Source organism: Stegodyphus dumicola, chromosome 5 (genome assembly GCF_044657685.1).
Source record: "Stegodyphus dumicola isolate Sdum_Otavi_A_Nest chromosome 5, ASM4465768v1".
Taxonomy (NCBI): domain Eukaryota; kingdom Metazoa; phylum Arthropoda; class Arachnida; order Araneae; family Eresidae; genus Stegodyphus; species Stegodyphus dumicola.
Genome location: NC_140772.1, coordinates 196,050,611 through 196,073,907, shown reverse-complemented (window position 1 = coordinate 196,073,907; position 23,297 = coordinate 196,050,611). Strand labels below are relative to the sequence as shown.

The window sequence follows — 23,297 nt, the reverse complement described above, 5'->3', positions numbered from 1 at the left end:
CTCCGACAATAGTAGAAGTATTAGAATTAAGGAGGTGAATCAATTCTTTGGCGCTGGGATTATTATTTGGTGTGATGTATATATTAGAAATTTTGAATTTTTTGTGTTCTATTGAAATTTCTATTGTGTTACTTTCGAAAGTGGCGCTGGGATTTGGAATTTGAGAGTGTTTTATGCTCCTTTTAACAAATGTGATGATGCAGCCGCCTCTTTCTGTCTCACGATCCGTAAGGTAGGTGTTATAATTAGCATAAAGTACTGAGTGCTGTTCTAAGATGAGTCTCTTGTATGAGTATTACGTCAGGTTCAATTTCAATAATGAGGTTGGATAATTCATCTTTTTTATGGTAAAGACCGTTTGCGTTCCAAGAGAGGATTTTTATGTTGCACCTATTCATCTATAGCATCTACAGCATTGTGGAGGACCAGGTTTCTTGCGTAATGATTCTATTGATACGTTCATATAATCTATGCGTTTGATTTTGAATACTTATTTGATTTTGAATACTTATTTTCTTCTGATTTTGGTATATGTACTAAGAAAAGCGGCATTGGTTTATTTTCTCTTCTGTTTCTTAATAGTGTAATAAAGTTAACCTTGAATCCTTTGTCAAGTAGCTCTTGAGTGATGGTTTGGGGATCTGTGGTGATGGGTAAGCCTTTTATTATGACTTTTAAAACTTTCTCTTCGGGCAATAAAAAGGTATGGGCTTTAAGCTTTGTTTCTTCAACTATTTTGTCAATGAATCGATGTGAGTTAGAGTCTGCAGGCTGTATTTCAAGGCGGCGTCCTTTTAACGTGCCAGTTATCTCTTTTCCGGTTTGCTTGTTTAAGTTTTTTAAAATTTCATCCGCTTTTGGTACGTCATCTATGACAATAATGGTCAATTCTGCTTGTTTTTCGGCTGGAGTTTGTTTTTCCATTTGCGGGAATGGTGTCACTCTTGTTTGGTTGGTCTTTTGGGGTGGTAGTGAGCTGAGTGGCTGATTCATCTTCGTTGTCCAAATGCATGTCGTCTATTTCGTTCTCTAATTGTTTATATCGATTGCTGGTTTTGAGGGAAGGCTCCTCATCGGAGTCAGAATCCGTTAGTCTATGGCGCAATTTTCTTTTTCTTTGTTCTTTGAAACCATTGGTTGATTGAAGTATGTCGCAGAAGTTCTTAATTTCTTCAAACTGTTTAGCGAGCTTGTCGTTAGAGGCTTGTAATTTATTTATTTTTGCATTGGCCATCTCGTTTTCCTGCATATGCATTTGGTGGTGGTGTATTTAATTATGGCAAAGCACACTAGGGCTATCTGCCTAAGGGGAGGGATGCCTTTCGTGGAGGACTTTCTAAGGGAAAGTGGCTCGTATACACGTTACACATGGGGAAAACCACGAAAACGCCCATGCAGCCAGCCCGTTCGCGGGATTCGAACCTCGGACCGAACTACCAGTGTTCAGCGTCTTTACCGCTCGGCCGCTGGTGGGCGCATATGCAGTTGATTAATTGCGTTTACAAGGAGAAAGTTTTGTTCTCTTTTATCACTAGCGGACATAATCACATTTGGGTCGTTACGGATATCTTGGGTATCTTCCACCAAGGATCTGGTAGTTTCGACGTCATTGGATAAATTTTGTGACTTAATATTTGGAGAACGTTGGGTTCATCATTGAGATGTCTCGTGTGAGGATTTTCTGAGTTTGGAAATGAATTTTCCATGTTTGTGATATAATTAATTACATTTGTGTTTTTTGTGTCATATTGATTAATCATGTGAGGCCAAAAGGTAGGCCTAACTAAAGGCCGTACCCGAAGGTACCCTTATCAGCACGGTGAATAAAGAGAATCAAAAGAAAGAATAAAACATGACCTGTTTTATCCAGCGAAGGATGCATCAGTGGAGGTAAGGCGACGCTTCTGCGAGAAGAGATCCAAAAAAGAAAACAACCCAGAGCCCGTGAGGCGAGGTCGATGAACTCGGTTCAGTAGCGGGGTGGCAGCAACGCCAAGGAAACGGAGAGCGAAGCGATAAGACGTCTGGCTCGAACGTTGCCCCACCTCTCATATCATAAGAGATTTGAAAATGAGCATATACTTATACGTATAGTTATCATGCAAGCTCTATAGAAAATATCCAGAATTACCATGACATTAACCACACTGTAAGAACGCTCAAGACATTATACTTATGTAACGCTTATTATGGTAACTGCTCTTGAGAAAATTAACTAATATGTTTGGGGATGATATACTATTCTATACATGTAAACTGTTTAAAAAACTGAAATTAGACATGCTTTTTTCCTACAGTTACAGAATGTATATATATAATTTTGTATGATCTTAAATTCACTTAGTGCGAAATCGAGTATATATATATATATATATATTACATTTGAACAAACATGTATATACGTAAAAAAGCATATTTAAAGTTAAAATAATGTGCAAACATATAAAACATATATATATTAAAGAAGGCATAACCATAATTTCTCTTAGAGAAACAGTTTCTCCGTGATTACGTTTTAGAATAATTAAAACGCGAAAATTCCAAAATTTGCAGTAATTAAAAAGGCTGTTTCTATCATTACTACGAAAAAACGAGGGATGAAAATCCTGATGCATAGGAACATTAAAAATTTGTGTGTTTACGTATAAAAATATGTGATATTCTCATATAGGTCATTAATCTTAGTCTTTGAAACAGTAACATTTCCAGAAGTATTTCAGTTTTCATAATGTAAATTAAAAATAAACCTGCATTTGAACAGAATATCTATTGGCAGTTGCCTTCAGAAAAGGTTTCAATTCATTGAAGCAATCCGATTTAATCTGAATCTACTCTTGAATTCACGCTCCGATATTTTAAAAGGATTACGTCTGTCTCTTAAATGCCAAGGAATTCGATCAGCATTTCTCCGATTTCTTAAACGTCTGAGAAAAATCACTTCAACCATCTTGTTTACAGTCGCTGTTAAGGGTTTGTGATAGGTTAGGAGTCAGGAGTGGGTGCAAAATTCCTCTGTGGTAATGACGTATTTGCAAAAGAGGTGTCCGAAAAGTAGAGTAGCCTTTGCAATGCAAGAGCAGTTACCAAGCGTTACAGTTGAATTCGCCCCTTAGAATCTCCAAAACGCTAAACAGAATTTAAGGTAAGAGCTATTATTGCTCAACTCAACTCAATATTTTGAAACTTAAAAGATGACCGCCAAACGAAAGCATGTGGATGAGGATTTATTTGATGATAGTGATAATGAAAGTGATGCAGACGATAAAAGCATACCGAAACACATAAGAAAGCAAGATAAGCGACTGATTGTTATTTTGGAAAATGCAAATTTGGAGACGATTAAGGTAAGGAGTTTGAAATTTCATTTTCGTACAGGTTGTGATACTGCTTTGAAAGTGATTTTAGTATTCGGTCAGATGCAGTAGAGCATATCTTTGTAATAATTTCCTTTTACAGAGTTTGGGTTACATTTTTAACAACTGATTAACATTTGTATGAGTTTAAATGTCTTATATGTTATATAATTCTTAAATACGTTATATATTCTTAAATACAGTGTCTGACAAAAGTGATGGGACACTTGTGCTTTACAAAAGGAAACTGTAGTAAAATAAATTGGAACTACTCTGATATGCGCCCTCAAGTCGCCAAATATTTTTGGCGAGAAACTTCACGCTGCCATATTACTATCTAAATTTTTTGTGTACATTTTGAACTTTTAGCCTAAAATGTCTCCAAAAACGCGGTTTTCGCACATGCAAAAACTACGTTTTGAACACACAATTTAGCTAAAAATCCGAAACAAAAACAAAAAATTTAGATAGCAAAAACGTAAAGTTTCTAACCAAAAATATTTGACAAGAATCCATGTACACAGCGACATGTTTTAACTTAAAAAAACATCTACGAATTGCACAATGTAGGCAATGAACGAATCTACAAACTATGCACACCTCGCTTTAATAAATTAACATAACAATAAATTTCAAAGAATACCATGTACACACAGCATCCTGTTTAAACTTTAAAAAAATTCTACGAATTGCACAATTTAGGCAAGGAAGGAATCTACGATCTATGCACTCCTCGCTTTAATAAAATAACATAACAACAATAAATTTCAAATAATACCATGTACACAGCGTTCTGTTTCAACCTTAAAAAACATCTACAAATTGTACAGTCTAGACACTAAACAACAAAATAAACTAAAATAAATTTCAAACAATTTAAAAAAACAACAATAACGACAGAAATTCATACTAAAGAACCAATGAACTACATTCTACCATTCTACAAAATAAGAACAAGGATAAAATAAAATGTACTTACCATGAATTAATGCGTTTTCGAATAGCAGAAACATAAATTTCATACCGCCTTTAACATGCCACCATGTAATCACTATCGTATTTACACGACAGCCAGACACACTATCCAGAAAATTTATGCTATGGTTCACAAATAAATAAAATCACAAATCCGTACTTCTATCATGCACTGCCATTAAAAATAATCTCCCATTCTACACTTCCAAATACCCACTACCCCTCAACAGGATAGCCACAATCATATTTCCTTTTGCCGAACTTCAATTCAACAACTACCATTTTATCTTTTCCTCCCATCTTCTCAGACACAGAGGCGAACCAACGAGCTCCAGCAAAAGATTTTTCAACGTCAACAGGGTTGCCATAGAACACGCAATCGTGCCAAAAACCAGCGCAGAACACATATCGCCACATTTGGTGAAATTAGGGCATATATTAGAGATGTACCAATAAATTTTTAAAAAAAACAAGTAAATATTTTTTGTGGGTGTGTTTTATACTTAAATTTAGTTACAATTATTACATAACATACATTTTCTCAAAATATTAATTTAATAAAAATATATTTGTTTAGAACGGAACAAAAAATGGCTCACATAAGTGATGTGACATTTACTTTTCCATCATATATTTATCCAAAAATTTTACTTTTTAAAAGGTTTTAATATTTTGTTGGATTTCCTTTTACGGTTAAAATGCGGTTTAGCCCACTGCTTGGCGATTGTTTTTCAATGGGCAATAAACGCGCCAACATGGCTAACGCGATGTTTTGAAGCTGTGTTGTTATTTTGTTGCCACTACATGTTATTGCCCTGTGTTATATTTAAAGAAATTAAGTATTGAAAAATCTGCATAAATGTTTCTCGCATTCTGATAAAACAACGGTACTTAGAGCCATCAAATTTTGAATAACATACATTTCCAACTTAATATGGGTATCTGGAAGCCCAAACTTGGAATTTTTTTTTATTATCTGATTGATATTTTGTAAAACTTGAACGAAATTTCTATTAGCAAACTCAAAGATTTCAAAGCGAGCAACTGCAACATGGTCGCCGCTTTTTCGGATGGCCCAAACTTTCCTTTTACTATCGATAGGCAAACGTATGTCATCGATAATGAAATGGCCGTTGCTTATCGATGACGAAGGTTTTAATGTTTTGGATTCGTGTATGAACTTTGTCAGAAGGAAAATAAATATCGCGAAACCTTGCGATTTAAAGGAATACTTTGCAGACACAAAGTAGAAACTGTTAAAAAAATTTGCTTACTATAGAAAATAATTCGATGATAAGAGTATGTTATGTATGATACGAGCTATGAAAGTAAATGTAAAGATAATGTATGTATGTATGTGAAGTAAATAAAATCCTCTAGAACGTAAACGGTTTATTTGGTTATCTAGTTGAAAGTTTGGCCATTTTGTTCTATTTGTTCTTAAGTACTTATCAACATAAATTTTTATTAATTTTATTGCTAATATCTAATATTGCAACTAATATCTAGTTGATGGTTTGAGATCTAGTCCAAGTAAAAAAAAAAAAAGTTTATAGACGTTCATATTCATTAATTTTGTTGCATAACGTGTAATAGAGTTCTGTTTGATTTTTATTTGGTTTCATTGTCAGCTATTGCATACTTTTTTTAAATAGCTGATGCTTTACAAAACATTCCATACTATATTAAACATTAAACAAGGTATACTGTGTTAGATTTGAAAATTTTTATTGTTGTTTCTTCAGAAACTCAACAATTGTTTCAATGACTACTGTATTTTTCATCCTGTCTTATTGCATAAATGCAATCTGTTGATTTGAAATTTAATAATTTAAGTGTCAGTGTATAAAGAAAATTTATTCTTTAGTTTTATCATGAACAACGTTTTTCAAAATAATGTTATAATTAAACACAACCAATTCAAAAAATATTGTTTTATTTTAAGTTAATAGGTCACCATAAAATTACATGCATTGAAATATCAGGAAGTTATAATAATGAAGATATTGACACTTTTGGAAAATAGGAAAGTTTTCTGAAATGTATTTATTTCTTTAGTGGTGTATAAGTGAATACCACTTAGCTTGTATAATGTTACATTACTGTCTATTTTGACTGGCACCAGTAGACTAGCAGATAAGATAGCTGAACACTGGATGTTTGATCCAGGTACAAATACTGGTGGATGGGATAGCTGCATGGGAATTTTCGTGTTTCTCCTCATGTATTATGTGAATATAAGTCAATTTCTCATAGAAAGACCTTCTCAAAGGCATCTCTTTGCCTAAGGTACACAGCTCTTACTGTACGTTACCTTGCTTTGTGTAACTTAGCTAGCCGTCAACACCTTAATAATTTTAATACAAAATGACAAAAAAATTTTTTGCTACCATATTACCACAACAAATTTAGCAAGTTGCACCAAATTGTGTCACCATGTGTATGTGCATATAACAATGCTTCAATTTTTAATAAGCAGCATCACCATTTTTGTATTTTTTTTTTTTTTTTTCCTTTTTTGTGTGCATTTGTCCAAGTTAGAATGAGTTTTATAACTCATATTTTTATAACAAATCATTTATAAACAAATCATACTTTTCTAAATGTGAAATTAATTTTCAAATATGCACTTGTGGAATTTTTCTGCAATGGATGAAATAGTAGTATGAATAAAATTCTGAAAAATAAAGCTGTATCAAATTATAAAGTTACAGAAGAATGGAATTTGCTATGTTAGTTGAATTTAAATTGCCCAGAATCTTTCTCCCTTCGCTGTTGCTATACCACCAAAAGAAAACCGATTATGAACAACATCCTGCAAACAAAAACTTGCTTGTAACAAAGTTTATTGTTTGATTGATTGGTACAGACTTTAATGGCATATTTGTTACCAAATGAATCTAAAGCAAACCAGTATGAAGGGTAGTTTTACTGGCTAACTTGTTTTCAAATTAGGAACTCTGTAAAAGGGATCATCCAGCTGTACTGACACTGCATGTCCTTTCTTGTATCTAGTTATTTGGTTGTAACAGGCAGTTAAGATAAAAACACTTGTAACACTGCTTAATTTTTATGTATGGTAGCCCAGTTACACGACTACAACATTTTTCCACTACTTTTTTTACACTGTAAACTTAATTTAGAAAGTTATTTACCAAGATTTTGGGATGTTGTATAGAAATATCATATGGAACAACTGCAGTCAAATGTATTGTTACAGAAGAGAGAATATCCTCTTACTGAATCTTTTCGTGCACTCGTTGTTTGATTTAATATTTCCAGTATAGTGACCATAGTGAAAACATAGTGTCCTGTAGCTCTTTCATATAATTCCATTCAGATATTCACACTATTATTTTTGTAAGTTAATGCAGAAGACAATACATATTTACATCTGTTTCTGATACTTCCAATTTTAAGGAATAATCATGGAGTCTATACTGTTACATAGAAGATCTTAAAAAAATACTTAACAGGAAGTTTCACATTATTCATGCAACAAAGGAGCTGAGGTTTATTGCATTTTTAAAAATATGTTAAAACTCATACAAGCATTTATTTCTTTTATTATAGATGTAAATCAATGACCAGTTCCTAAAGTATTGAAAGATAAAAGTCAAGGAAAATATTCTCAGTTCATAATGCCAAAGTATTTTGTTAATAATGATAAAATTCAATTAAAAAAAAGATTACTCATGTTATTATGTAAAATTGATGCTAAAATTCTATACAGTCAAAAGTCGTTAATTCGGACACCCATAATCCGGAATGATCTATAATCCGGACCTCAAAGCTACAAACTTTCTGCGCATGCGTCGCGTTAACGCATGCGCGTAAGACCTTTACCGCTGCGAATTTGCGTGTGCGTGTGCGCAAAATACGTTTACGAATGCGCGTTTAATGTATAACGGACAGGATAAGCTAAGCTAAAATTATCTAATTATCTATTTCAGTTAATGATGCAGATTGCGTTGTTCCTTAATCTTCGAATTGGATCCGGATTATTATTTTTTGCAGACTGTTAGAGCAATTTTATAAAAGTAAGCTTGAACTTTCGATTATGTCAAATAGAATTTCCGATATATATTTACTAATATGTAAAGGATATACAAAGCGAAAGTATCTTTCAGAGTCCATTAAACAAAAAGTGGAATTGCTGCAAAAAATGGATAAAGGCATATCCTTTGTTTATCTAAACTTTAACGTTTGTTTATCTAAACTTTAACGTTTGTTTATCTAAACTTTGTTTATCTTTAACGCCGGGGGCGGCGTGCATTGAATTGGAAGTTGATCTGTCAGTACTATCCTTATCTTAAGGGCAGATGTTTTTATTTTATTTGGGTTATAATTGCTTACTCAATGTAGTATTTCATCTCGTCTTTGATATGATTTAAATCAAATATCTCATCATTATAATTCGCTTCCGATAGCGAAGAAAGTAACAGAAGTTATTGAAAACGAAAAAATTTCGATTGACAAATTAGTCGGTATTCTCGGCACAGCAATTAACGGGACTTGAACAGCGGAACTTTGTAACTGAACAAGAAATTATGTCTGTTTATAGAATTAAAGAGAATGTATCATAACATAAAAAACGAAGCAACTTAAACAACGTACATTGAAAGAAATGTTTAATAAAGTAAACAAATAAATATTAAGCTTTTTTTTTTTGTAAATTTTGATACCCTTTAGATCATAATTGTTCTTTATTTCGTAAATTACGGTTTCATATTTTTAATTTTATAATTTCTGCATGCCATTTTACCAGATTTTAACTGATTATCTATAATCCGGAAAAATCGATAATCCGGAATCGCCGAAGTCCCGACGAGTCCGGATTAACGACTTTTGACTGTATTAGAAACAAGTATCGATTAATTGTGTTAGGTAGAATTAAAGAATAAACAGTCGGGCGGAAATTTATTAAATGCATAAAACATAACAAAAGCCAGGGCTATATTTAGTCATCCATTTAAAAAATTGTGGCTTTTTTATCCAACTGTATTCAAATCTGTGAATTCAGAAAAAACTCTAAAATTACAATTTTTTCCAGAGAAGCATTTCCATCCTCAGAAAAATAAATGGTTAAAAAAGAAGTGAAATACAAAATTTGTGCATTTTATGCAGAAAGTGAAAAGAAAATCATTATTTCATTATAATTTTAATCATAAAAACAGATCTGCTTAATATTATTTTTTTGTAACAATAACAATAGAATAAAAACTATTTCTTTATTTTAAGTATGTTCAATGATATTAAAAATTGTTTTAAATTTTGATTTTGACTTTTAGATGGCCCAGAGGGGTTGCATGAGGTTTAAAATTTCTCTGAAACATAGTTTGAAAACCTTCAAACTACTTGAAAACTTTAAATTATGTGAAAAAAAGAAATGTAGATGCAAACAGCAGAGATTAAAATGTTTTAATGGCCAAAATATTTTCATTCCATCAGATTATTTGTTTATTTTGAAGAAAACACTCTAGAGATATCAGGTTTTTTTTTTTTTTTTTTTTTTTTTTTTTTTTAAGCTGAGAGACGAGAAAAACGAGCAATGCCCATGGACCTCTCGAATGTGTGCCGAGTGTGCTGATCATTACACCATAAAGGCATGCTACGAAGGCAGGAGAAATGCCTTATAACACAATCAAATAATAAGATCACAAATACAAGATAAGAATTTTTTTCTTCTGAAAATTAAAAAAAAATATTCATATTGCATATATACAAGCCTATACCATAAATTGTAACATATATAAAATTCTTGGATTATCTAATGGGAAAAAAAGTAATAAATGTAAATATTTCACTAAATGAATGGGTAAAAAATGGCCTTAAACAACCTCATGTTTAAATTACTTAGAGAAATTAACGCCAACAAAAACATTATTATTGAAACAAATGTAGATAAACACAAATTGTCTAATGTATTTAATTTGAATATCTGTTTTGGAATGAAAGGCGTAAACAGCCTTAATGTGCTTAATAACTCGGATTTGTAATGCATATATTTTTATTTCCAATGGTAGACAAAAGTATATATGTATGTGTACAAATTTAAATTCTTAACAAATACGTATAAAAGTAAGTATACAAATACACATACACAAAAATTATCGCATACTAAATAACAAACAGAGAATAAGGAAACCTATTTAGTGCCTTCCAGTAACAGCCGCAGAGATTCCTACAAAGAGATGGACCTGCATTACCACCTGCATTTTGCAGGTGGTGGAGGTTGTATTTTGGGCCTTTATTACAAAGGATGATCACAGAAATTTCAAATAGAAAGGTTTTGCTGAATAATGACCGGTTAAAAGATAAGTTATTATGATGGAATTAGCCTTTGGGTATCAGAAATGGACATGTAATTGAAGAATGAAAGCTTGCTTTAAGTTAGGGATTTCTAATATATTTTTAAAAATATTTTAATAATATAATACTTTTCTAATATATACAGTCAAAAGTCGTTAATCCGGACTCGTCGGGACTTCGGCGATTCCGGATTATAGATCATCAATTTAAATCTGGTAAGATAACATGCAGAAATTACAAAATTAAAAATATGAAACCGTAATTTATGAAATAAAGAATAATTATGATCTAAAGGGTATCAAAATTTACAAAAAGAAAAAGCTTAATATTTATTTGTTTACTTTATTAAACATTTCCTTCAATGTAAATTGCTTCGTTTCATGTGATAATACTTTCTCTTTAATTCTATTAAACAGACATAATTTCTTGTTTAGTTACAAAGTTCCGCTGTTCAAGTCCTATAATTGCTGTGTTGAGAATACCGAATTTGTCAATCGAAATGTTTTCGTTTTCAATAACCTCTGGGTCACTTTCTTCACTGTCGGAAGCGAATTATAATGAGGAGGAACTTGATTTAAATCATATTAAAGACAGAGTAGATCGAGATGAAATACTACACTTAGTACCGAATTATAAACCAAATAAAATAAAAACATCTGCCCTGAAGATAAGGATAGTGCTGACAGATCAACTTCCAATCCACTGCGTGAAATTGATAAACAGATTTCGGATTTCAAAACATACTTTCGCTTTGTAGATACAAATTACATATTAGTAAATATATATCGGAAATTCTATTTGACATAATCTTTCTAATCTATCATAATCTAATAATGACGTTTCTGCCCCCCCCCTTTGTCGCAGAGCAGCGTGAAATTGATAAACAGATTTTGGATTTCAAAACATACTTTCGCTTTGTAGTAAATATATATCGGAAATTCTATTTGACATAATCGAAAGTTCAAGCTTACTTTTATAAAATTGCTCTAACAGTCTGCAAAAAAATAATAAGCCGGATCCAATTCGAAGATTAAGGAACAACGCAATCTGCAACATTAACTGAATTAGATAATTTTAGCTTAGCGTATAACTCCGTTACACATTAAAGGCGCATGCGCACAAACATATTCGCAGCTGTAAGGGTCTTACGCGCTCTCGTAAACGCCTGTGCGCATGCGTGAACGCGACGCATGCGTAGAAAGTTTGTAGCTTTGAGGTCCGGATTATGGGTGTCCGAATTAACGACTTTTGACTGTATTTTATTATCCAAAATTCTTTTCTAATTAACAGAAAGGTATGGCGTAAGTTTCAGTGATCAATTGACAAAAAGGCTTCTTCCGGATGGCTTAATAATAATACAAGGAAATAAACTTATTTTACACATGCCTTATGGCATAAGAAAAGGAACTTCTGAAGTATATTAAAAACTAAAAAGATTTACATATACGATAGAAATGATTTTTAACTCTAAACAAAATTACTGGTTATTGTTTCAGAAACAAAATTTAATACTTGACCGTATACTATGGTCCTTTTTTGCCAAACTGCAAATCATTGTGTAAGGAGAAAATTTCCAAAAGCCATTTTGAAATTTTTAATAATATGACTAATAATCATAAGATACTACTTTTTGATCAGTAACATGGGTTGTTTGAACTGAGAAAAAAACTTTCAATTGCATCAGTATTATAACGAGCTAATTAATTTTAAATCACAAAATACAGTGAACTGTCTGTAAGACAGCCAGACACAGCTGCTATAAACATTTTTCTATGGAAGTGGTTGTCTTAGGGAGGAGATAATTGATGCCAATGTTATTTATGTTGTTAAATTACCACTTCCTGGTACTGTTTTCTGTCTGTACATTTTGAATCTGAAATAATGCATTCAGCATGGCATGCACACTGGGTGTAAGGAAAGTTCGGTTGATCTTTACAATATGGTAACTGGTAGTTTGGCGACATTTTGGAGGCGATAAAGGTTACTAACTGGCACTTTGGTGATAATGTGAGCAGTACTCAGTTCCGATTACGCGTTATTTTGTGTGAGGGAAATGAGAGATCATGGGATATGTCATGTGATATTAATGGACGAATTACGGTTCTTTAATCGGAAAAGGGAGGAAATCTGGAAAAAATCTGGAAATTTTGTATTTGGCTTTATTCTGTGTTGTGTGAAACAGTGTTCGTGAATTTTTGGATCCCATGGCCGTAACTAAAGTGAATTCGAAATGGGTATTTACGTATGTATTAATTTAATGTATGTGCTCATTTATATTTTAAGTAGTGTTTTTGAATTTAATTATATTTTAATTAAATTATAGTTATTTTGTGAATTTTATGTTTGTAGGAATTTGGTATACGTTTTAGTTGAAGTAAACGTGCATGGAAATAATTTAAATATCTGACACTAAGTATTTGTAATGGTTGCGGTATGAATTCGTTGGTGACGTGTATAATGTAATAGATGATTTAGAGGTAAAAGTTTTTGGATATTTTATTTATTTTATATGTCGAAATGTTCATATTTGGAAAGGGTAAATACTTTTTCGCGATTAGGTAATTTCATATATGTTCTTTTTACCGGGTTTAAAGATTGAGAAAATTGTCATGTATTTTCGTGAAATTTTTCTAATTTATGAGAAAAAAGCAGTGTACATGGATATAGTGAAGAGTGTGCACAATGCCATTTTTGTGCAATTCTGGGATGTTGTTTTAAGTAAAAATAAGTCGACGTGTACATGGTTTAGTGATATTTTAATTAAATTATAGTTATTTTGTGAATTTTATGTTTGTAGGAATTTGGTACACGTTTAAGTTGAAGTAAACGTGCATGGAAATAATTTAAATATTTAATACTAAGTATTTGTAATGCTTGCGGTATGAATTCGTTGGTGACGTGTATAATGTAATAGATGATTTAGAGGTAAAAGTTTTTGGATATTTTATTTATTTTATATGTGGAAATGTTCATATTTGGAAAGGGTAAATACTTTTTCGCGATCAGGTAATTTCATATATGTTCTTTTTACCAGGTTTAAAGATTGAGAAAATTGTCACGTATTTTCATGAAATTTTTCTAATTTATGAGAAAAAAGCAGTGTACATGGATATAGTGAAGAGTGTGCGCAAAGCCATTTTTGTGCAATTCTGGGATGTTTTTTTAAGTAAAAATAAGTCGGCGTGTACATGGTTTATGTGTATGTGTTATTGTGAAAAACGTGTAAGGAGTATGGTATTGTGCACTTTTTCCCAATTTTGCAGTGAATATTTGTCATGATTAAGCAGTTTTGTTAGATAAAATTTCTAGCATAAGTGTAATTCGGCTAGTAGATTATTGGAAGAAGTGTTCAGTGGATAAAAAGAAAAGAAACATGTCTTTACTTCGTGAAGACAAAATGGCGGCGGGAAAAAAAAATAGAGGGTTGCTGTAGGAGAGTTGGTCGCCAAATTTTCGCCAAAAAAACGCCAAGTTACCATAATGTAAAGATCAACCAATAATTATCTTATATAAACAATGCATAAATCTTAACACTAAGCAGGATTATTATTTCTAAAGAAATCAATAACAAACAAGAGTCAACAAAATGTTTGTAAACTTGAAGCACTACAGGTCTGAATATTAAACATAACTGCTGCAAGAATGAAAAATCAGCATGTGCCTATATGAGAAGCAACAGAAAGAAACTGGAGAGTATGATTAAATGATGCAAACCAAATCCTTAATACCACTATTGACAGAAAGAGATCAAAATGCAAATTTCCTTAAAAGCTAACAATGAAGAGGGATTAAAATTAGGATCAATGGTTAAAGCCATGGAATTTTTATTGATATAAAACATCAAATGCCAACTAAAGTGGTGTCTCCCCCCCCCCCCCGGTATAATTTTTTGATGTGGAGAAATGGAAAACATGATTTTTTTTAACTGGCAATCGTAGACAAAGCAGAATTTATGAATTTCTTTTCTTTGAACATAATTTTGTGTTGTTCAGTACAAAATTTAGGACACGCATCTCTGCTGTTTGGAAGAAACAAAAAAAAAAAAAAAATATGGGTCACTAAAATAAATAACAATTCAGATTCTCTTCTTGTGTTCTAACATATGTAATTATTACTTCAGTAGATACTAATATTTATTTTATAATCATGCATTATTACTACTTAGGCACAACAATACAGACATATATAAATTTTCACTATTTTTTACTGTCATTACATGCACAATTGCTGTTCTTTATTAACAAGAGAATTGAACAAAGCATATCAATATTTTTGTATCAGCAATATGAATAAGTTTGTTTATTAAGACTTTTAACGAATTAATTCGAATAATGGAAATAATTGACTGTAGGACTGTGCACCGGATACTAGGATTAAACCGAGATTTATTGCATCCAGTCTAGTATACAGCAAGAAAAAAAATTAAATATGAAGAGCGACCATTATCAATTCTGCAAGATTTTCCATATACAACCTTACCACAATTTCACATAAAACGTAAACAAAGTATCGAGACTTCGTAATCGATTACAAAGTGCAAAGCTATCAGCTATTCGTCATCGATGGGGAAAGGAAAGTTTGGGCCATCCGAAAAAGCGGCGACCCTGCAACATAGTACGGGGGAAAAAAAACATTTTTACGTGCAGAGCGCAAAACTGTGTATTGGAAATTCTAAAGATATGCTCATTTTAAAATTATTCTGCGATATTGCTGTTGAACTGAATTTTATGGTTTAAGTGTAAAGAACTTTATATGATAAAGAAATGTAACACACAAAACGTTAAAAAAATACCCCTTTGGGCGTAATGTAAAATCTAAAAGCTTTCATTATTTAAAAAAAATTTTTTTTTTTACTTGTTAATTCTGTTGCGGTTTGGATGTTCTTATGTCGTTTCTTTTTTAATCGAGTGTTCCCCCCCCCAGTGGGTTTTAGCCTTTTTACTGCATATATTATGGAAACGGCATATAAACGTTTGTAAATTTATTTAAAGGGGGACCCAAAAGGGTTTCCCCCCTGAAATAAATTCATATATGAAACCCCTCAAAAAGACTTGAAAAGGGTAAGTGAAAAAATTTTTCTTGTATGGTTCGTTTTAAAGTTGCTTATTTTAATATTTTGTATTTCGTTTTGGCTCAATCCTAGAAGATTGGAAAAGCTAACGTCGTGCAATTCTCTGATGTTTTTTTTTAATGAAAATAGATCGATACGTACATGGGCAAAGCCAATGCAGTGCGCAATGCCGAGTTTGTGCAATTCTGAGACTTTTTTTTTTAAGTGAAAATAGATCAATGTGCACATGGACAAAGCCAATGTGATGTGCAATACCGAGTTTGACCAATTCTGGGATGTTTTTTAAGTGAAAATAGATCAATGTGCACATGGGCAAAGCCAATGTGGTGCGCAATGCCGAGTTTGTACAATTCTGGGATTTTTTTTAAGTGAAAATAGATTGATGTGCACATGGGCAAAACCAATGTGGTGCGCAATGCCGTGTTTGTGCAATTCTGAGATGTTTTTTTAAGTGAAACTAGATCAACGTGCACATGGGCAAAGCCAATGTGGTGCACGATGCCAAGTTTGTGCAATTCTGAGATGTTTTTTTAAGTGAAAATAGATCGATGTGTACGTGGGAAATGCCAATGTACCCAATGTTTCAAATTGTGGCCAACAAATATTATCACCCTGTATTATATTTAAAGGAATTGAACGATTAAAAATCTTTATAAATGTATGTATGTTTCTCGCCTTTTGATAAAACAATGGTACCTAGAAACATCAAATTTAGAATAACGTCATCCTCCTGCGAATATGGGCATCTGGAAGCCCAAATTTGAAATTTGGAATTTGTTTTATTATCGTTTTCATATTTTGTAAAACTTTAACGAATTTTTGATTAACATACTGAGGAATTTTAAAGCAAGCAATGACAATGCTCTACAGATTTTTATCTCCAGCGCGCGAGACTGTGTATCGGAAAATCTAAAGATATGCTTATTTTAAAATTATTTTGTGATATTACTGTTGAACTGAATTTTACGGTTAAGTGCGAAGAACATGATATTTGATTAATAAAGGTAACACGCAAAGTGTTAAAAAAATGCACCTTTGGGGCGTAATGTAAAATCTTAAATTTCAGATTTTATTTTGTTTTTTAATTTCATTATATTTGTTGTCTTTTTTTAAATTTCCTATCATTGACAATATTACCTATCATAGCTTTAGATATCGAAAAGCCATGGCTTTCACAGCGTTTTTTAATAACTAGATACGAATAAATTTCTTCGGAGAGAGCACAAATGTCCGAAGACAAATTGTCAAGTAGCAGACACTAATTTATGCTTTCAAAACTATACTTGCAGTTAAAAAGAATTTCCAAGCAGACGATTTCTTTTGGAATTTTTACTTCGTAATTTGAGCAGTTAGTTCATTTGCCATTTGAATGTTCTTATGTGGTAGTTATCAATCGAGTGGTTTTTATCTGTGTGTTTTTGCCATTTTTCTGCATATATTTTGTTAAATAAACAATCGCTATGGATTTATCTGTGATGCTGAGAGAGGTGAGTGAACGTACATGTAAATTTATTACTTTATTGTAAATGCAAGGGAAACGTGACGTCATTGTCAAAAAGACTTTTTATTTTCCTGAAAAGGGTAAGTTAAAATATTTTTTCTTTTTAAAATTGCTTATTTTTAATATTTTCTTTCATTGTGAGAAATTAGATTTTTAAAATTTATTAATGTGTAGAATTCTAATACGTGGTAGAATTATAGAACGTGGTTTAGGAATTTAAGAAACATGGAAATGAAATCTGTGTATGATGTTGATATTCAATAATAAATATTTTTCCTTTTTTTTTTATTAATATAAAGCTTAAAAATTTTTAGAAAATAATGAAAATTGTTTACTTACTAGTATGTAAGAGATGGTGTTGTTAGGTAGCAATAAGGTAATTTTGTAAAGATGATAAAGTTAAAATGTTCCGCAATATGAAATTAAAATTTAAAAAAATCTGCTTTTATTTATATAAATACTAAAGCTTAAAAATATTCACCCTGTATGAGAGACTGCGACATTGTTTACAGTTTCAATAACTGTTACAATTCACTTACCATATTTAATAGTTTGAAATACAAAAAATTTAGTATACTTATTTCTACATCTGTAAAGAATACATTGTGACGTCACAATCTTAGTCCCACCCATTTATGAACGTCACATAGCTCCGCCTTCGCAACTTTGTTTATACAATGTTTACTGGCGATTTTCAAAAAATTGCCGCTACTGAAAATCGCCAAGCTGTGGGCTAAAGCACATTTTCACCCCTTTTACTTTTAAAACATGATTTAATCTTCTTGGGATGGATTCAACTAATTTTTTTTTTTGCGATTTCTGGAGTGATTTTACCCTATTCTTCTTGAAGCACCGAATTTAATTGTTGTTTTGAAGAAATGGTGTGTTTGCGAATTCTTCATTCCAATTCTTGCCAAATATTCTCTATGGGATTTAAGTCTGGAGATTGTGGTGGTGGTTTTATTATTTCAGGACAGTTATACAGTAGCCAGAGTCTAACGTTCAAAGCAGTCTGCTTGAGGTCATTGTCCTGGTAGAATTTAAAATTGTTATGAAGGTTCAATTTTTGTGCTGAAGATTTTAAATTTTGATTTAAAATGTCAATGTACTTGTACTGATGCATTATACTGTCAATAAAAACAAGATTACTAACTATTAGCGGGCGACATACACCCCCATACTGTAACTCCTCCTCCACCATGTTTTACTGTTGGCACCAAGTTCTGTTTGCGAAATTCTTCCCTTTGTTTTCTCCACACAAAGATTCTACCGCCAGAACCAAATATATTAAATTTACTCTCATCAGCAAATATAACTTCAGTTAATCTTTGGATTATGGTAACTTGGCGATTTTTTGGTGACCAACGCTGCTACAGCAACCTGCTAGTTTTATTTCTGGACGCCATTTTGTTTTCACGAAGTAAAGATTTTTTTTTTTTTTTTTTGTGCTCAACATTTTTTTCCAACAATCTGCAACCCGCATTACGCTTATGCTAAAACTTTTATGGAACAAAAGTGCTTAATCATGACGAAGATTAGGTGCGAAATTGGGAGAAAGTGCAGAATCGCCCACTGCTTGCTGCGTTTTTAAGAAGTGCACATACACGGTATCATCCATGTACACGTCGACCTATTTTCACTTAAAAAAACATCCCAGAATTGCAAAAAAAGGGCATTGCGCACACTCTTGACTTTATCCATGTACACTGCTAAAGTCCTAGCTAGTAACCTTTATCACCTTACCAAAATGTCGCCAAACCACCTGTTACCATATTCCAAAGATTAGCCATAACTTCATTCCAGTAATCAGAATTCTTATTTATGTTGGATTTTGCGAAAGCCAGTCCGAGGTTTCTATTCTTTTCACTCACGAAGAATTTTTTCCTTGCTGCTTTACCGTGATATCCAGCAGATCGAATTACTCTGCTCATCCTGAGACTATTGATTAATAAATTTATTAATCAATAGTCTCAGGATTAACAATTACTCTATATAATGCTTGTAAATCAGCAGCAACTTTAGGAGCACTCATTCTTGAATTTTTTTTTAATATTTTGAAGGATAATTCGCTTTATTCCATTGAATAGCTTTGATGGTCGGCCAGGTCTTCTTTTATCCTGAATCATGTGATTCTTTTTATATCGTTTAATGATATTGAAAATTGTTGAATGACTCAGGTTAACTGTTTCAGCAGTTTCTCTAATAGATTTTTCACATTCAATATGCAAATTAATAACTAATTTTCGAATTTCAGGCAAAGTTTCTTTTCGTTTAGCATTCATGGTTGCACAGATATAAAAAACACAGAAATTCCAAAACAAACTGGAGCAAAATACTGCAGACGATTTTATAAATTATTGCCAATTGCTTTTGAGTAAAAATAAAAACCCCAAAAATTATTTTTATTGCTTACTTCAGATGATTTTTGTTGCATCATAGTGGTATCTAATGGTGTCCCATCACTTATGTGAACCATTTTTTGCTCCGTTCTAAACAATTGTATTTTTATTAAATTAATATTTTGAGAAAATGTATGTTATGTAATAATTGTTACTAAATTTAAGTATGAAACACACCCACAAAAAATTTTACATGTTTTTTTTAATTTATTTTATTACAGTTTCCTTTTGTAAAACACAAATGTCCCATCACTTTTGTGAGACACTGTATGTTAAATCATCATTATGTTCACTACCATGAAAATCTGAAATTTCATTTATAAATAATTGTGCATAGATTTATGTTTAGCTTATTAATGTAATTAATGTAAGCTTCAGAATTATGAATATGCTGATATAACTTTAATCTAGGCTTGTTTCTGTTAGTTATTAGGTTTATTTTTCATGTTGCAACTGTGTTTTCTTATTATGAATATGCTGATGTAATTTTAACGTAGGTATTCTAACCTTAATTTTTAATTATGCTGATGCAATTTGTTTCTGTTACTTATTAGGCTTATTTTTCATGTTGCAACTGTGTTTTCTATATATATTTAGCTCATTCATAGTCAGTTATTTTTCGTTTTATATATTAAGCATTTTAAGCTGTGAACTACATGTAAACAACTTTTACATTTTCGACTGTTTCTTAATGTGATTAATTAAACGGAGGGGGTCTATGAAATGCTGGTAGAGGCAATCAGTACACGATCAAGAATAAAAGTTTCATTTGTAATTGTCTCATAAATTTATTCTGCCTTCTTTGATTCTAACTTTTTAGTGCACTTAAGATCAAATTTTAATCAGTTTTCCTTGAGAAACCTTTTTTCTTTTTCTCCAGTTCGATAACTTTTCATTTATAGCTTGAGTAATTATATTTTTTTGTGGATATATTAATCAGTATATGTAATTTAACATTACCATATTTATATTTCTTTGAGTCATTAGCTTGTGCTTTCAAAAATAGTGTTGCATACTTTGGTGTTAAGACTGGCAGGATTTCTGTGCTGGAATCTTAAGCGTTTTAACCCATTAGCTGCTGGTGTTGCGTTGACGCAACGGTCAAAATAAATGCCTATATAAATATAACTACCTAAGATATTTTATACCAGCAGATGATTTTGTGTAGGGAATATTATGAAAATTATTTCTGTAAAAAAATATTTCCCTTCAACAATCATTTTGTTTATAGTAATTAATCTCATATTTTAAGCAAAATTTTCGACCGGGTATTTTTGCTGAAAATATTTAACGAAAGAATCGCCGTCTTTATGAGTGATCTATTTTTAGTCAAGGTCACCGTTTGTCAGAACGTTACATCAGTCAGATGTTTATATTTGTATTGGGAAGAAAAGGAAAACAATTGTTGCACTGACGCAACGTCAGCAGGAAACGGGTAGTCAATCTCCTTTTTCACTCATTCCTTTCGATGTTCTCGTTCATGTTCTGGTTGTTTAAAAAGGCCTAGAACGAGGTATCTTACATTAGCAGAAGCCCTTCAAAGATTTTTTCATTAAGAAACAGAGGTTGATAATGTTAATAATGACCAGAATGAAACTGATATTGTTGTTGTTCCCCCAGAAATTGCACAATCCAGTGATGAAGAAGAAAGAAATTGCAATGTTTTAAATAATGATACAGTCAAAAGTCGTTAATCCGGACTCGCCGGGACTTCGGTGATTGCGGATTATCGATTTTTCCGGATTATAGATCATCAGTTTAAGTCTGGTACAATGGCATGCAGAAATTATAAAATTAAAAATATGAAACCGTAATTTATGAAATAAAGATCAATTATGATCTAAAGAGTTATTATGATCAAAATTTACAATAAATTATGATCAAAATTTACAAAAATACAGAAAAGAGCTTAATATTTATTTGTTTACTTTATTAAACATTTCTTTCAATGTTAGTTGTTTAAGTTGCTTCGTTTTTTATGTGATAATACATTCTCTTTAATTCTATAAACAGAAATAATTTCTTCTTCAGTTACAAAGTTCCGCTGTTCAAGTCCTATAATTGCTGTGTCGAGAATACCGACTAATTTGTCAATCGAAATGTTTTCGTTTCAATAACCTCTGTCACTTTCTTCGTTATCGGAAGCGAATTATAACGACGAGGAATTTGATTTAAATCATGTCAAAGACGGAGTACATTGAGATGAAATACTACATTTAGTAAGCAATTATAAGCCAAATGAAATAAAAACATCTGCTCTGAAGATAACGATAGTGCTGACAGATCAACTTCCAATTTGTTGCGCGCTGCGGCGTTAAAGATAAACAAAGTTTAGATAAACAAACGTTAAAGTTTAGATAAACAAAGGATATGCCTTTACCCATTTTTTGCAGCAATTCCACTTTTTGTTTAATAGACTCCGAAACATACTTTCGTTTTGTAGATCCTTTACATATTAGTAAATATATATCAGAAATTCTATTTGACATAATCGAAAGTTCAAGCTTACTTTTATAAAATTGGTCTAACAATCTGCAAAAAATAATAAGCCGAATCCAATTTGAAGATTAAGGAACAACGCAATCTGCAGCATTAACTGAATTAGATAATTTTAGCTTAGCTTATATCGTCCATTATACATTAAACGCGCATTCGTAAATGTATTTGCGCACATGCACACGCATATTCACAGCCGTAAAGGTCTTACGTGCATGAGTCAACGCGACGCATGGGCAGAAAGTTTGTAGCTTTGAGGTCCGGATTATGGGTGTCTGAATTAACGACTTTTGACTGTAATGATATTTTACCAAATGATACTGCTGGGGAAGTTGAAATTCACGTAAGAAGTAAGTTTCAGCCTTCTAAAAGCAGTTATAGTCATACTAAAAAGTTTAAAAAGCAGAAGACTGAAATCTTGGAAGTGGATAAAAAAGGAACTGTTAGTTATGTCTCAGGAAAAACATGAAGAATGAGATAGAAGAGAAATTATAAAAAAACAAAATACAAGGTAAAACTAGTGCACAGATTTTCTATTTTCGTTTTGGTTTAGACATTTACTCTCTGCTCGTTGAACAGATAAATATATACGCTCAGTGGGGAACAGATAAATATATACGCCCAGAATTTATTGCATCTGAAGCCTATATGAGAAGATTTATTGGAATATTATTGCTTACATGATATCATTCTTTACCTCAAGAAAAAATGTATTGGTCTTTTGATAAGGACATTTCTGTTCCTGTTGTACAAGAATCGATATCACGTTTGCAGTACAGGAATATGAAGTAGAATTTGCATTTGACAATAGTCAAATTGAGAATACTGATAAATTATATGAGGTGAGATAGTATCTAAACTTACTAAATATCACCACTTTTTACTACTGAAAATATAGTCTTTTAGATTTCAGATGCGAGAATGCCTTATTCCTTTTGCAAATTCCTATTGAGAGTGTAGAATCAGCCAGAAATAGATCAGCAACAGGAAGACCTAGTAAATTCAGCATTCAAAAACCATTGCATGGAGATGATAGACATTTTATCGTAAAGTACGTTGATAACAAAAGACTTTGTTGTAAAGAGTACCATAGCCAGACTGATTATAGATGCAAAGTATGTAATGTAGGTTTACATCATGATTGTAATCGAGCTTTTCATGCTTGAATCTTTCAATTGAAATAATCTTTA

The 23,297-nt window shown here is 31.8% G+C and overlaps 1 protein-coding gene across 3 annotated transcripts in view; it reads left to right on the top strand.

Annotated features, from left to right (window-relative positions):
* The first annotated feature begins 2,995 nt into the window (after positions 1-2,995).
* Positions 2,996-23,297, top strand: part of LOC118196808 (ribosomal RNA small subunit methyltransferase NEP1) — a 66,148-nt gene continuing 45,846 nt past the window's right edge. For all 3 annotated transcript variants that reach the window (XM_085817519.1, XM_085817520.1, XM_085817518.1), the window contains exon 1: positions 2,996-3,344. In XM_085817519.1, the coding sequence (XP_085673645.1) occupies positions 3,192-3,344 (153 nt within the window). In that variant the 5' untranslated portion in view covers positions 2,996-3,191. The remainder of the gene's footprint in view (positions 3,345-23,297) is intronic.